Raw genomic sequence first — 15,303 nt, forward strand, 5'->3', positions numbered from 1 at the left:
TCATCTCTCGGTAGTTGATCCCTTTTGAAAGCGCTACACGACGGCTGTGGTATAGAAATTACATTTTCTATGTGAACGTTCAAATTTGTGCCTGTGGTAATGTGCCTTACCGGCATTTAAAGAAAATTAGTTTTGTGTCCTCTGCAGTGTTAAGAGAAAAGGCTTTGGTTTGGGATAAAAGGAAAAAGGTGTAAAGAAAGGAAAGTTGCCTTTTCTTTTATATAGTATAGAGAGATGTGTTCGCTGACGTTATGATCGCCTTGTGTAGACTGGTGAGACGTCCCCGCCATTAATCGGCTGTGATGGCACTGTCAGTCCTCCACTGTGCGTGTTTCATAATCCGAGGTGAGGACCTCATAATCGTATCGTGCAAAAGAAAGTGTGAATCGCCTTAATATTATTTTGCCGTGGTGTAGAAAAGGGGTCCCGTGTTTGCACTTGCCTGGGCTATAGCGCAGGGGGAGGATGAAAAAAATTAAAAGTGCTCACTTTGACTTAAAGCAGAAGCGCAGTCAGCGCCTCAAAGGCCGGCACAGCTATGCTGGCGCTGGCTGCTCGACTTTGCTGGGCAGGAGACCACAGTTTTGCAGACATATCAAAAGTCTCAGCGCTCTTTGGAGGTCATTCATATATTATATATATAGCAAAATCCCGCTCGCAGCGGAGAAGTAGTGTGTTAAAGAAGTAATGAAAAGAAAAGGAAACATTTTAATAATAACGTAACATGATTGACATTGTCATGAGTGTTGCTGTCATATATATGCCTGCCTAAATAAGTCACCCTCGCTTTGCTCTTACTTTATTTACCGTTCATTTAATCATGGCTATTGGCGGAAAAATTATAAAATGGAAGGAGGATGGCTTTACCAAAACAATTATTGATGGCGAATCGATTATTCATAAAGCTTGAATTGGTGATGTTTTTCTGTGTTAACCTCATATTTTTTCAGACTTCTTCTCAAACTAAGGTGGTGCGAGGATAAAATGAATCGGGATGCTGATCAATGTAATCGTGTACAGTACCAGGAAATCATGCATTGACAAAAGCTCCCTTTGCTTGTAATGCAAAGTGTGATTAAATGCATTATTTTTAACGCGTTATGGAGCACATGCATCAAGCTTCTCAGCTGTGCTTGTGCTAAGAAAAGGACAGATTTTAAAAATAACGTAACACGATTGTCAATGTGACCTTTTGTAAGTAGTGTCTGGAGGATTCAGTGTGGAGAAACTCTATAGAGACAGCGTGTGTATTAACTTGTGGATTTTTCTGTGAGTATTTGGTGGCAGTCTGACAAAGTTGCTTCGGAAGACGGCATTAGCCGCGGAGCTCAGCTCAGACCGAAATTAGATGAATGGGAGGGGAGATGATGACGTGACTCCCCACCCGCCTTTAACTGTCAATCCCCACAAACACAGTCTCTGAATTTGCATAAGCACACCCCTTCACCTACAATTTTAACTTAGTTATAAAGTGATCAAAACTCTCGCTTATATCCTCGCCCTCTCATTAAACTTGTATCCCGCATTACCTGTGGGCATGTGAAACGCCAGCGGTAGCCTGTCTATGAACTTAGTTTAAAGTTTAGGTTTACACCTTGCTTTCTTTCCGAGGCAGCAACACTCATGAATATGGTAGTATATGTCACTCGCTCGCTTCTTATTGTTTTTCGCATGCACTGCGTTGACAATCAGTTCACGTGATTACGGGAGGCGTGATGATGTCACACCTAAACTCCGCCCTTCCAGCTCAACTCCATTACAGTAATGGAGAAAAATACCTTCCAGTTATGACCATTAGGCGTAGAATTTCGAAATGAAACCTGCCCAACTTTTGTAAGTAAGCTGTAAGGAATGAGCCTGCCAAATTTCAGCCTTCTACCTACACGGGAAGTTGGAGAATTAGTGATGAGTGAGTGAGTGAGTGAGTGAGTGAGGGAGGGAGGGAGGGAGGGCTTTGCCATTTATTAGTATAGATATATTGTCACGCTTGGGTCACAGATTTGCACAGAGACACAGGAGGTCGTAGAAACAAGAAGGATTTTTATTCAAACACTGCAAACACATGAGCTTAAACGTGCTCCATGACAAGTCAGAGATGACAGTTCCGCTAGGAGCAGGAAGAGATAAAAGCAATCAATCAATTCCAAAACTGACAGGCGCTGCGCAAGTCGGCGGAGTACCGCGCGAGGCTTGTATTACGCGTTATAGTGCAAGGATAAGGAGCAATGTGAGGGTGGTAGTCAGTGTTTCAGGGTTTGTGGTTTTCCCAGGCGCTCTGTATCTATTTGGGGTGCGATCAGCCCTCCAGCTCACACCCTCCCCCTCAGCTTTATTCACATTCCTGTGAATCAAGCGACTCTCTGTACCAAGTTCATGTAGTCGGGATAATACGTCTGCGTTGACGTGTTCAGAACCTGGTCGGTGCTTTACTGTGAAACTGTAAGGTTGTAAACCCAGAAACCATCTCATTAGACGAGAGTTTGTATCTTTCTGTCGGTACAACCACTGAAGTGGAGCATGATCAGTTACCAAAGTGAAGTTTCGTCCCCACAAGTAATAGCAAGCGCTTCCACAGCCCACCTAATTGCCAAGCATTCTTTCTCAATTGTAGAATAATTGCGTTCCCTAGGAAGTAATTTCCTACTCAAATATGTGATTGGATGTTCTTCTCCATCAAAATTTGTGACAGGACTGCGCCCACACCAAATGCACTCGCGTCTGTTTGCAAGATAAAATCTTTTGTGAAATCCGGGTTCCTTAGAACTGGGTAAGAAGACAATGCTTTTTTTAAATCGTTGAAAGAACGTTCACAATTTTCTGTCCAGGAGACAGAATCGTTTTTTTCTGCCTCTAGTGAGTTCTGTAAGAGGAGCAGCTCTATGTGCAAAATTTGGAATGAATTTTCTGTAGTAACCAGTGAGCCCCAGAAAAGCGCATACTTGTTTCTGTGTCTCAGGTAAAAAAGCATTTCTTCTATTTTCCTTAACTGTGGTGTAAGTAAACCCTTGCCCATAGAATAGCCTAAGTAATGAGTCTCGGACATGCCTAGTTTACATTTCTTAGGGTTAGCAGTAAGGCCAGCCTGTCTCAAGCTTTCAAGAATGGCTTGAAGCCGCTCTAAGTGTGTTTTCCAATCATTGCTAAAAATCACGACATCGTCAAGGTATGCCCCGGAATATTCAGAATGAGGATGTAGGATCTGATCCATCATACGCTGAAAAGTTAGAGGTGCCCCGTGAAGACCAAACGGGAGTCTTGTAAATTCATAGAGTCCATCAGGAGTTGCAAATGCCGTTTTCTCACAACTGCTAGCCTCTAAAGGCACCTGCCAATAGCCTGCTGTTGCCGCTGTCTCCCCAGAAACAGGCGTCTCATCTACGACTGGATTTCGGGGTCCTACCTGACCCCATTAGATTTTTAGGTCCTGCAGCTTGTCGATCGAAGCGACAAGAATGTCCTGGACGTTCGTTCACAGGTTGCGAAGCAGCACGAAATCCACCGCTCTTTCTCCAAGCGGACTGTGAACCCTCTAATCGTCTGGACATAATCGTTAATGATTTAATATCATGACGTACAAATTCATCTCGAAGAACTGCAGGTATGCTGGCCAGTAATATATTTACGACAACTGTTTCCATCACGTCTCCTTCAAACCAGCAGTGCACTTTATGTATCAAATCTTGAATTTGCACACGAATTGGGTCATCCATGTTTAGTTTCCAGTCTTTAAGTGCATAAGTTTTAGACCTCTGAAATAAGTCTTCGGCAGCATCCATCTGTGCAACCACTTCTGGTACCACTTGTCACGCTTGGGTCACGGATTTGCACAGAGACACAGGAGGTCGTAGAAACAAGAAGGATTTTTATTCAAACACTGCAAACACATGAGCTTAAACGTGCTCCATGACAAGTCAGAGATGACAGTTCCGCTAGGAGCAGAAAAAGATAAAAGCAAACAATCAATTCCAAAACTGACAGGTGCTGCGCAAGGCTTATAAGGCTTGTATTACGCGTTATAGTGCAAGGATATGGAGCAATGTGAGGGTGGTATTCAGTGTTTCAGGGTTTGTGGTTTTTCCAGGGGCGTCTGTATCTATTTGGGGTGCGATCAGCCCTCCAGCTCACAATATATAGATTTTATATATATATATATATATATATATATATATATATATATGTATGTGTGTGTATTTACAAACCGGATTCAAAAAAAGTTGGGACACTAAACAAATTGTGAATAAAAACTGAATGCAATGATGTGGAGATGGCAAATGTCAATATTTTATTTGTAATAGAACGTAGATGACAGATCAAACGTTTAATCCGAGTAAATGTATCATTTTAAAGGAAAAATATGTTGATTCAAAATTTCACGGTGTCAACAAATCCCAAAAAGTTGGGACAAGTAGCAATAAGAGGCTGGAAAAGTACATTTGAGCATAACGAAGAGCTGGAAGACCAATAAACACTAATTAGGTCAACTGGCAACATGATTGGGTATAAAAAGAGCTTCTCAGAGTGGCAGTGTCTCTCAGAAGCCAAGATGGGTAGAGGATCACCAATTCCCACAATGTTGCAGAAAGATAGTGGAGCAATATCAGAAAGGTGTTACCCAGCGAAAAATTGCAAAGACTTTGCATCTATCATCATCAACTGTGCATAACATCATCCGAAGATTCAGAAAATCTGGAACAATCTCTGTGCGTAAGGGTCAAGGCCGTAAAACCATACTGGATGCCCGTGATCTCCGGGCCCTTAAACGACACTGCACCACAAACAGGAATGCTACTGTAAAGGAAATCACAGAATGGGCTCAGGAATACTTCCAGAAACCATTGTCAGTGAACACAATCCACCGTGCCATCCGCCCTTGGCCAGCTGAAACTCTACAGTGCAAAGAAGAAGCCATTTCTAAGCAAGATCCACAAGCTCAGGCGTTGTCACTGGGCTAGGGATCATTTAAAATGGAGTGTGGCAAAATGGAAGACTGTTCTGTGGTCAGACGAGTCACGATTCGAAGTTCTTTTGGAAATCTGGGACACCATGTCATCCGGACCAAAGAGGACAAGGACAACCCAAGTTGTTATCAACGCCAGTTCAGAAGCCTGCATCTCTGATGATATGGGGTTGCATGAGTGCGTGTGGCATGGGCAGCTTGCATGTCTGGAAAGGCACCATCAATGCAGAAAAATATATTCAGGTTCTAGAACAACATATGCTCCCATCCAGACGTCATCTCTTTCAGGGAAGACCCTGCATTTTTCAACAAAATAATGCCAGACCACATTCTGCATCAATCACAACATCATGGCTGCGTAGGAGAAGGAAATGGCCAGTCTGCAGTCCAGATGTTTCACCTATAGAGAACATTTGGCGCATCATAAAGAGGAAGGTGCGACAAAGAAGGCCCAAGATGATTGAACAGTTGGAGGCCTGTATTAGACATGAATGGGAGAGCATTCCTTTTTCTAAACTTAAGAAACTGGTCTCCTCGGTCCCCAGACGTCTGTTGAGTGTTGTAAGAAGAAGGGGAGATGCCACACAGTGGTGAAAATGGCCTTGTCCCAACTTTTTGGGATTTGTTGACACCATGAAATTCTGAATCAACATATTTTTCCCTTAAAATGATACATTTTCTCAGTTTAAACTTTTGTTCCGTGATTTATGTTCTATTCTGAATAAAATATTAGAAGTTGGCACCTCCACATCATTGCATTCAGTTTTTATTCACGATTTGTATAGTGTCCCAACTTTTGTGGAATCCGGTTTGTGTGTGTATATATATATATATATATATATATATATATATATATATATATATATATATATATATATATAATTATACTATTAATAATAATCATACCTAAGACGTAATATGCTGCATAGTCACTCAGTTAAATTGTATGATGAATATCATTTCTGTACGAAGAATAGAATATAATGCATTAAGCACATTTAATAAGCACTTCAATATCAGGAGAGAGCCTCTGAGTAATGGCAACTTTCATATCATTTAAGTGTGTGTGTGTCCATCGAGAAGGCAATTTTGACTTATTTACATTCATAACTGAAAATGCTTGCTCACAAATGTAAGCACTTCCAAACATATTGGGACCTGCAGGACCTGTAGGTTTGCAGACCTACAGTGACAAATTGTTTGCACTGTAAGTCAATCAGTGCCATTTGCAAGTCTATGGGTGCATCAGACGGGTTGATGATGAAAGGTGAGGTAAACAACTTGATTATCAGGTTGGGTCTATTCAAGATCTAAAAAGCACTGCTGAAACTCAGTTTCAGTGATGTTATATTGTTCTTGTATTGATCCATGTTGTTAATTCACTCCTCCAGTACTCGATTCTTTCAAACAGGGAAAACGTACAGGATTGTTAACCACAAGATGTGTTTCTCACAGATTGTTTCTGTTGTAATGCACGGGTAGCTATTGATGAACTCAGTTACAAGTTTGTTTTGACTTTGCAGATTTGTATTCAGAGCATTTAAGTGCTCAGTTATATCCATCATACATGCCCAGTCATGAATACATCTCGGATCATCCAGTTCCGCATGTTGATGGTGCACCATCAGTAGCTATCTGGGAATAAATTCAGTAAACTCCTCATAAATGTTCAAACATTTATAAACACTGATAAAAACAGCAAGCTGGGCCACATATGTCACATCATTGCTCTCATCTGTTGCAACAGAAAAACAAATAAATGTCCTTACATTCTCCTTCACTTGCCTGTACAAGTCCTGTGCTATATCTGCAACTCAGTCTGGAACCGTTTGTCTCAATAAACTTATACTCGTAAAAGCCTGTCGTGTGTCAGATTCACCATGCATGTTTTAACAAACTCATCTACAGAAAACGGCTTTGATACTAATGCAATCTCATTGACAATAATAAAAGTGCCCTTCACGGCTGCATCGTTCACGTGAACTGAAGACAGACTGTTGCTTTTGATGAGCAGAAATTAAACATTTCACCTTGTTGTCTTAACAATTTTCCAGTATATCAGTCATACATTTGTCCATTGTAGGTTTCGTAATGTCTTTAGATGTTTAACTCTTTCTCTACTGCCACTTGTTTGGAGCAAACTAAGTAAGTCGGTTTGTAATTCATTTCATCGAAAAAATATTTTGTCATCCATTTATCCAATACTCAACATTCAGCATCCACCTTCTGTTTCTTAGATAAGGACATTTTGACTTAACATTTTTCATTTGCTGTTTAAATAAGATAAGTTCACACATCTAATAAAGCATAGTTGCCAGATTTATAAGATGGTTTCCAACAGAAAGACTTGTCAAACCTGACGGATTGATAAACAAACAACCCAAACTAAAGTGAATTAAATCCTAAAATCCTCTTAATCTGAACTGTTACCACCCCTTTCCAGCCAAATTTACCCTATTTCGACAAACAAAACAAAACAAATAGATAAAAAAAAAAAAAAACAAATGTGGAAGCATAATAGAAAAAGCACAAGTGCAAACCAGAACCGCCATCTTAGAAACTGCAGCTTATGGGAGCCAGTCAGTTTCCAATGCCTCTGTTGTAGTTTATATGAACATGTACAGTATATGAGTCGCATACATAAGCAACAGATAATATTTATTGTATTTCACTGATCAGATCATGGGTCAGACAGAACCATGTGGCGGGCCTGTATGTTCTGCATCCAGTCTGACTTGACCATTCTGAACTGTTTAATTTCTTCTTTTTAAGCAAGTTTGTAGCTTCTTTAAAAACTTTAATAATAAAGTCTAACTGTTGCCTCATCTCTCCACAGAGTCATGGCAGTCTTAAGATTGCTGCTTTTTTAATCAGATTGCTTTTATCTATTAATAGATGTATTTGTGCATATATCTAAACAGTAAACAAGGTGTGTATCATTTTTCAATTTTCAGTGAAGTGTACCTTTATTGACAAAAGTAAGTCCTATATTGTTTAATGCTAAGCTTTATTTATGTTACAGTGAAAAACGTGTTGGAAATGTGTATGCCAAGGCAACCTCGTTTGTGGATTACATCAAAAAATCATTGAGAAAGTTGGACTTGGATGAAACAAAGGTATGAACATAATTTGAGATATCTAAAATATGATGAATAAGCTAAGATATCACAAAATGACTTAAGGTTAAAATATGTTTTGTATTGGGACTTTTACCATCTTAAAATGGATTTCAGATACCTTAAATTGTACAAGAAGTTATAAAAAGGTGGCTGGAAATGTACTCAAGACAAGGCTGTCTCGTCAAATAAAGCCCTCTAAGGCAAAAAAAAATTTTTGCCACTCACAGCTGCTTTGTTTACTGCCCATGCATTCATGCCACCAGCTCTGCCTCACACCTGCCTTGGGCTCAAATGCAACATCATCTTCCTCGCTTTCTCCAAAACAGTGACACAATGTAAGACAGGATCTTTAAATACACTTATCAGTGGCAATGTGCCCAGGCTATTGTACTTTACCAGCAAAGAAGCATCAGAAAGTGTTCTCTCTTCATGCTCAGCCTCCTTTCAAGGCTCCACACCACCTCCTTTCATTTTTATGTGCTAAACTGAATAATTTTACTATGATGCATTTCTTGTCTCCCACTTCTACCACCTTTATAACTTAAGTTTGCTGTTTATGTTTTTGTGACATACTGGTCAAATTATATTTATTATTTTTAAAAATATTAATTATAACATGTGAAATAACTAAGCACTCACACAGGATAACATTCATGTTCTGTAGTACACACAGTATCAACAGCCAATAACTATTTTGTGTAAGGAAGTTGTGTACCAACTGGAACATTCTTCCTAGTGCTTTTTATGCTGAGCTCATTGTAAAGGAGCTTTGTTCTTAGAAGATTTGTTAACCAAGGTATTACTGTTCTTAGAATCTGTGCTTGTTAGATAAACCTTTAATGTAGTTGATTTCTATCTGCACTGCAGTTTCCTGCATTCTGATTTAGGAAAATATAGACATAATGAAACCAAGCATACTAGTTATAAAAAAATATGTATTCAGGATATATTGCAAAAGAGATACTATTTTTTTAGCATTATATTTTTATTTTGTGTTTACATGTGCATGTGTGTGAAACTTCGTAATATGATCAATGAACTGCTCTTGGAAGATCAGCCTAGAGTGTACCGATAAGATTATTTTTGGCAATCCAACCATTTTTCCTTTCTGGATGAATGACAACTAAGAGGTGCACAGTGGTGATGCATCACTATTCCATGGCAGCGGTGGCACTATACATTGTACTCTTGAAACATTTACATGTTAATTAGATTAACCATATGTTGCATGATGAGCCAATAGCTGAAATATAGTTTACCTGGGTTGAATAAAATGTAATTGAAAATCATAAGGTATTTTTAGTGTATGTGTGTGTGTGTGTGTGTGTATATACTGTGTGTATATCGTATATGAGAGGGGACCCAAAAATTCTAAGAATTGTTAAAAATAAAACTTTATTATGAAACTTACAGCATTTCCCTTTCAGTAACCTTTAAAATACTGTCTGCAATGCACCTGTCACAGAGCTTCTCTCATTCCTTGAAACATTTCCTGTACTCATCTTTTGTTACCACATCTAGACAATCCTGTGTTTTTTTCCTAGATTTCTCCCATGTTGGTAAATCTGCTTCCCTTTAGTCTCAATTTTAATTTGTGAACAACAAGAAGTGACAAGGAATAAGATCTGGAATATACCAGGAGTGTAGCAATCAATACATTGTTTTTAGTCAAAGACTCTTAAAATTGACAGCACAGTATGTGCAGATGCAGTGTCAAAGTGCAAAATGCAGTTTTGAGTGTGTGACTTCTTAAGATTTTTTTCTAATGCTTTAGATGCATCAGTAGTTCAGTTTAATATTGCTGATTAACTGTCTGTCCTCATGTAACCAATTCAGAACACATCCGTTAATGTTAATAAACACAATCATCATTGTCTCTTGAAAATCTGTCATGGTGGCTTACATTTCTGCTTTTGACTCGTCTTTCCATAGAACATTATTCCAAAAGATTTGGGGTTCATCCAGTTGTTTCTTTTCAAAGAGCATTGATGTTACTTTTGAATAACAGAGGTTTCTGCCATGCAAATCTTCCACAAATCTAATTTTTACTTGGATTATTTCAAATTGTGGAGTCATGAACCTTAGCTGAGGCTACAGCAGCCTATAAGTTCTTTGGCTGTTCTTCTGGGATCCTCTATGGTTTCTTGAATGAGTCATCACCTTTTTCTTGAGGTAGATATAGTAGGGGGCCTTTCTTGAGAAGATTGACCATTGTTCCAGATATTGGAGTCTCGTAGCCTTAGAAATGGTTTTATAACCTGTTTCTTATAGGTAAGTTTTAACAAGTGCGAAATGAGCAGGGGGACAGCCTCCTAGTATATTAAATACTAGCAAAATACCTGCGCTTCGCAGTGTGTTAAAGAAGTAATGAAAAAGAAAAGGAAACATTTTAATAATAATGTTACACGATTGACAATGTAATTGTTTTGTCATTGTTGTGAGTGATGAGTGTTGCTGTCATATATATATATATATATATATATATATATATATATATATACATACAGTATATATATACGGACACACATATATACATACACACACATATATACACACAAATACATATATATACATACACACATATATATACATACACACATATATATAAACATATATATACATACATATCTACATATATACATATACACACACACACACACACATATACAAATAATTAAATGGGCAGGCTATTTCGTATCAGTGCAATACGCTGCTTGTTAAAACGGATGACTCCCGCTCTTACGCAAGTCTGCGTGGATATTATGAACTATCGTTTCTGTTCAAGTTCTATTTAAATTTTAAATAGAAGGAATTTTTATTTAGTCGACAGAATATTATTCCGGAATAAATCAACTCAAACCTTAAATAACTTATAATATTTTGCTCTCCATAAAAATATATCCTGTCTAAATTATACAAGTTAGAAATAAAGTAAACGTTAAAAGAACAAACATTCAAATTTCTTTACTCTTATGTAATTTTATATAAAAAATAAACTTAAATTTTAAATATGCCAAAAGATTTTGCTCTCCATAAAAATATGTCCTGTCAAAATTATGCAAATTAAAATATGAACATGGTGCATAACAAAACCTGGAAATATAAATAAAATTTGTTCTTTTCAGCAATAACAAATCAAATCATTCAGTTGTCTTTGCTCTTATGTCATTTTATCAGAGCTGGACGCCTGGCATCTTTTTGGCAAGAAGTTCGTTTATGTTTGGTGTGAGGTTCTGTGTTGTGGAGATTCTCAGGATGGACTGCAGGTGCTCATCAGTGAGGCGACTCCTGTGTGCTGTTTTGTTAGTCTTCATGACTGAGAAGAGCTTCTCACACAGATATGTGCTACCAAACATGCACAAGGTTCGAGCCGCATGTAGACGGAGCTGGAGCATTTGTGCGGGAATGGAGTGAATAAACTGTGCGGGCCCTGCAGTATCGTACTTTGCCTTCAGTGTGCCATTACACTGCAGCTCAATCACCTTCATCTGAATCTGCACAGGTGCAGTTTCCACATCGACGGCAAATGGGTTGCGAAACAACTCAAAATTCTTTTTTTGTTCTTCAAAGTCACCAAAGCGCCGTGCGAACTCAGTGCGCAGTGCACTCAGTTTATCAGCAAAGTGCGTATTTGGGAACACCGTTGTGCCAACTTGGTTCAACATTAATGGGCAACAGGGAAAGTGGGGCAAGTTGCACTGGTGCATTTGTGTCTCCCATAAAAGTAGCTTCACTTGAAATCACTTTGTGATTTTGCACGGTAAAAACGCCTGCTGAAGTGTCAGATTCTTCTTTAACTCTTCTGCTTTCTGTATCTTGTGCATTGCATTCAGGTCTTTCAGGTTATCTTGATGTTTTGTCTCATAGTGCCGTCTTAGATTAAATTCTGTAATTACAGCCACATTAGCTCCACAAATGAGACACACGGGTTTACCGGCAATGTCAGTAAACATATACTCAGCCTCCCATCGGTTTTTAAAGGCTCTATGTTCAGAATCACCTTTTCCCTTCGGCATCGTGTGGGCTAGCTTCGCAATAACTTGCAGCATCATAAGCTAGACTTGATTAACGCTGAAGCGCTGCATTATGGGATCTGTAGTTTATTGTGTTACCAGCGCTTCATCTCCCCGGGCCATTAATAACAATAATACAGTATATAAAATGATCTCGGGCGGATTTAATTACACGCGGGCGGATGTGGCCCGTGGGCCTTGAGTTTGACACATATGGACTAAATAGAACTTGAAAAGATATATTTTTTCGAATGTGATCGCGCAATTCAGATTGAGTTGACGCGCACTACAGTACATTGAGCCCGCGTGCTACTGTGGTTTTGCCTGCGTGCATTAATAAGTTACCCTTCCCTCGCTCTTACTTTTTTACCGTTCATCTAATGAATACACTGAGTATGGCTTTACCAAAACAATCATTGATCGCGAATAAAGTATCCATTATTCATAAAGCTTCAATTGGTGATCTGTCTTTCTGCGTTAACCGCATATTTTTTCATACGTCTCAAACCAAGGGGATGCGAAGTTAAAATGAATAAAAATGCGTGCGTACATACTCAGTGCATCCCCTCTCGGGAATCGAACCACCGACGTCGGTGCTAGATCTACTATTGCGCCACGGCGTGTGGTTTATCTATTTGAGTGTAGCAGTGTAATTCGGTTTTTGTTCAGCACTCTTTGGAACTGTTGCTTTTTGTCTGTGCACTGCGTCTGTTCACGTGAGCCGCTGAATATGGTTTTATATGTCACTCGCTCGCTTCTAATTGTTTCGCTGCCTTCTTAATTATATAATGCATGTTACATGAAATTGACTGGGCTCAGAGCCACAGTGCATTACAAGCACTTGCCAATCGTATCTTCTTTGAGCCTTGCCAAACTTTGCTTCTTTCACTTCACTTCTGTAGGCAGTCTTCATTTGCATAAACCAGCACACCCCATTTCTCTTTGAGATTTTCTGTCAGCAGTTTGACAAAATGAAGGAAGCATTGCATTAGAATACAAATTAAAATAACATGCCAGATAATTTTTTTTTCTGCACGTCACCAAATTTCAATCATATCCTTCCAAGGCATTTTTGAGATTTAGTTTTGTTTAGCGCAATTGTTGTGTTTTTTTTATCTTTAAATGTTGACAGACTGAAATGCCCTTTCTTAGTGGATACCTACAGCATGTTATGAACTTGAAGTTGCAAACCACAAAGAGAACCATAATGCCCAATGGGGAGATTTACCATTCAGCTCTGGCTAGATATAAGGGCAAACTCAGAATCTTTATAAAATAAAGGATTTATTTTCACAAAAATGCTGCCTAAAACAATAAGGCAATCCAATGAAAACAAAGTCCCAGTACACAAATTCAAAAAATAGTCAAAAACAAAGCAAACAAATCAAAAATCCAATACATCACAAAAGAAAAGTACAAAAAAATCACAGTAACTCGCCAATAACTCCGGGGAGAATTTAGATGAAATGTCTTGAACCGTAGGAAACCCCTGCCTTTATACAGGGAGATACAGTTGAAAGAGGCCCCGAATATTCTGTAACAACTCTCGCTAGGATGAAACAATTTGAACCAAACAGTGTGCAATGTGCTCCTCAGTATATGGAGCGTCAAACAAGCCGGGATGCCCCTGTATCAGAGCGATGAGGTAGGCGCCAGACAGCCATGGCGATGTTTAATCTCCGCTTGCAACTTCTAGGTGCATACCACCGGTACCCCTTCAGATTGCTTCATCCTAAAGGGTGTTACAACAGAATATTCAGGTCGTCTTTAGAGTGAATCTCCCTGTAGGTATGAGGGCAGTTCCTGGTGGTGATGGGCACTTAGTTCTGCCTCTTGAAAACCACCTGCAAAACACAAAGCACATAACAAAGGCTTAGAGAGAAAATCAAAAGCAAAGGAAAATGCAAGTAATTAACAAAAGTAACATTAACTTAAATAAATAACTGAAAAATTAACAAAAAGAACATGAAACAAGAATTTCAACCCCAGCCGGGCAAGGAATCCTGGCTGAAATGCAACACTGCCCTAGATGTACCATTACATTTTATATGTACTGTATATATATTTATATTTTTACTGTATATCATGTTGTTTGTTTGCTTGTTTCTGTGTTTTAGCAAATTTAAATTCAGCAGTACTCTGCTAAAAGTGACTCACAAATACCCCTAGAAACAGATGCAGAAGTTTACTTTTATGTAATCAGACATGAGAGATACGGTGCATTTTCATGTGGCTGTCACTTGATTTGTGTGTATATTCCCATTTGTTGTAGCAGAGACATACAGCAAGAAAAAAATTCAACAATGCTGCAATATTTTTTGTTTTGTGAAGTCTACTAACTGGTTCTTTTGAAAGTGCTGTTAATGTATTGCACTACCACTTGCTACCTGAAGGGAGTAAATCCTTATATACAGTGGGTACGGAAAGTATTCAGACCCCCTTCAGTTTTTCACTCTTTGTTATATTGCAGCCATTTGCTAAAATCATTTAAATTAATTTTTCTGCAGGATCTGCAAGGAGGAATGGCAGAGGATCCCCAAATCCAGTTGTGAAAAACTTGTTGCATCTTTCCCAAGAAGACTCATGGCTGTATTAGCTCAAAAGGGTGCTTCTACTAAATACTGAGCAAAGGGTCTGAATACTTAGGACCATGTGATATTTCAGTTTTTCTTTTTTAATAAATCTGCAACAATCTGCTGTGTGTACATTAATGAGGAAAAAAAATTAATTTAAATGATTTTAGCAAATGGCTGCAATATAACAAAGAGTGAAAAATTGAAGGGGGTCTGAATACTTTCCGTACCCACTGTATATAAGGATGGAAAAAGAAATTCTTTCTTTTTACTCCCTTCAGGTAGCAAGTTGTAGTGCAATACATTAACAGCACTTCCAAAAGAACCAGTTAGTAGACTTCACAAAAACAAAAAATATTGCAGCATTGTTGAATTTTTTTCTTGCTGTATTTGCTTATTTTTTGCAACACATTATACTGTGATAGAGGCAGTATGATATAGTTGAATGAGATAGAGAAGTTTTATGCAGCTGCCCAACTCATCCAAATCACTTTGTATGTATATCTTGCCTTGAGCACAGGATGTTTTTAGGATATAATGCTTTATTGTTGCCTGGGGGAAATATGCCACAAAGTCTATACATATTTTACCATTATGTGCTCTTTCAGGGTTTTTTTTAGCACATTTTAAGCTACTAATGG

The 15,303-nt window shown here is 38.6% G+C and overlaps 1 protein-coding gene across 2 annotated transcripts in view; it reads left to right on the plus strand.

The window, feature by feature from the left end:
• Positions 1-15,303, plus strand: part of mettl25 (methyltransferase like 25) — a 142,157-nt gene that overhangs the window by 91,392 nt on the left and 35,462 nt on the right. For both annotated transcript variants that reach the window (XR_005634717.1, XM_039761766.1), the window contains exon 9: positions 7,980-8,073. Coding sequence is in view for 1 of the 2 variants with exons in the window: in XM_039761766.1 (XP_039617700.1) it covers positions 7,980-8,073 (94 nt within the window). In the remaining variant the exon portion in view is untranslated. The remainder of the gene's footprint in view (positions 1-7,979; positions 8,074-15,303) is intronic.

Source organism: Polypterus senegalus, chromosome 8 (assembly GCF_016835505.1).
Source record: "Polypterus senegalus isolate Bchr_013 chromosome 8, ASM1683550v1, whole genome shotgun sequence".
Lineage (NCBI taxonomy): Eukaryota > Metazoa > Chordata > Cladistia > Polypteriformes > Polypteridae > Polypterus > Polypterus senegalus.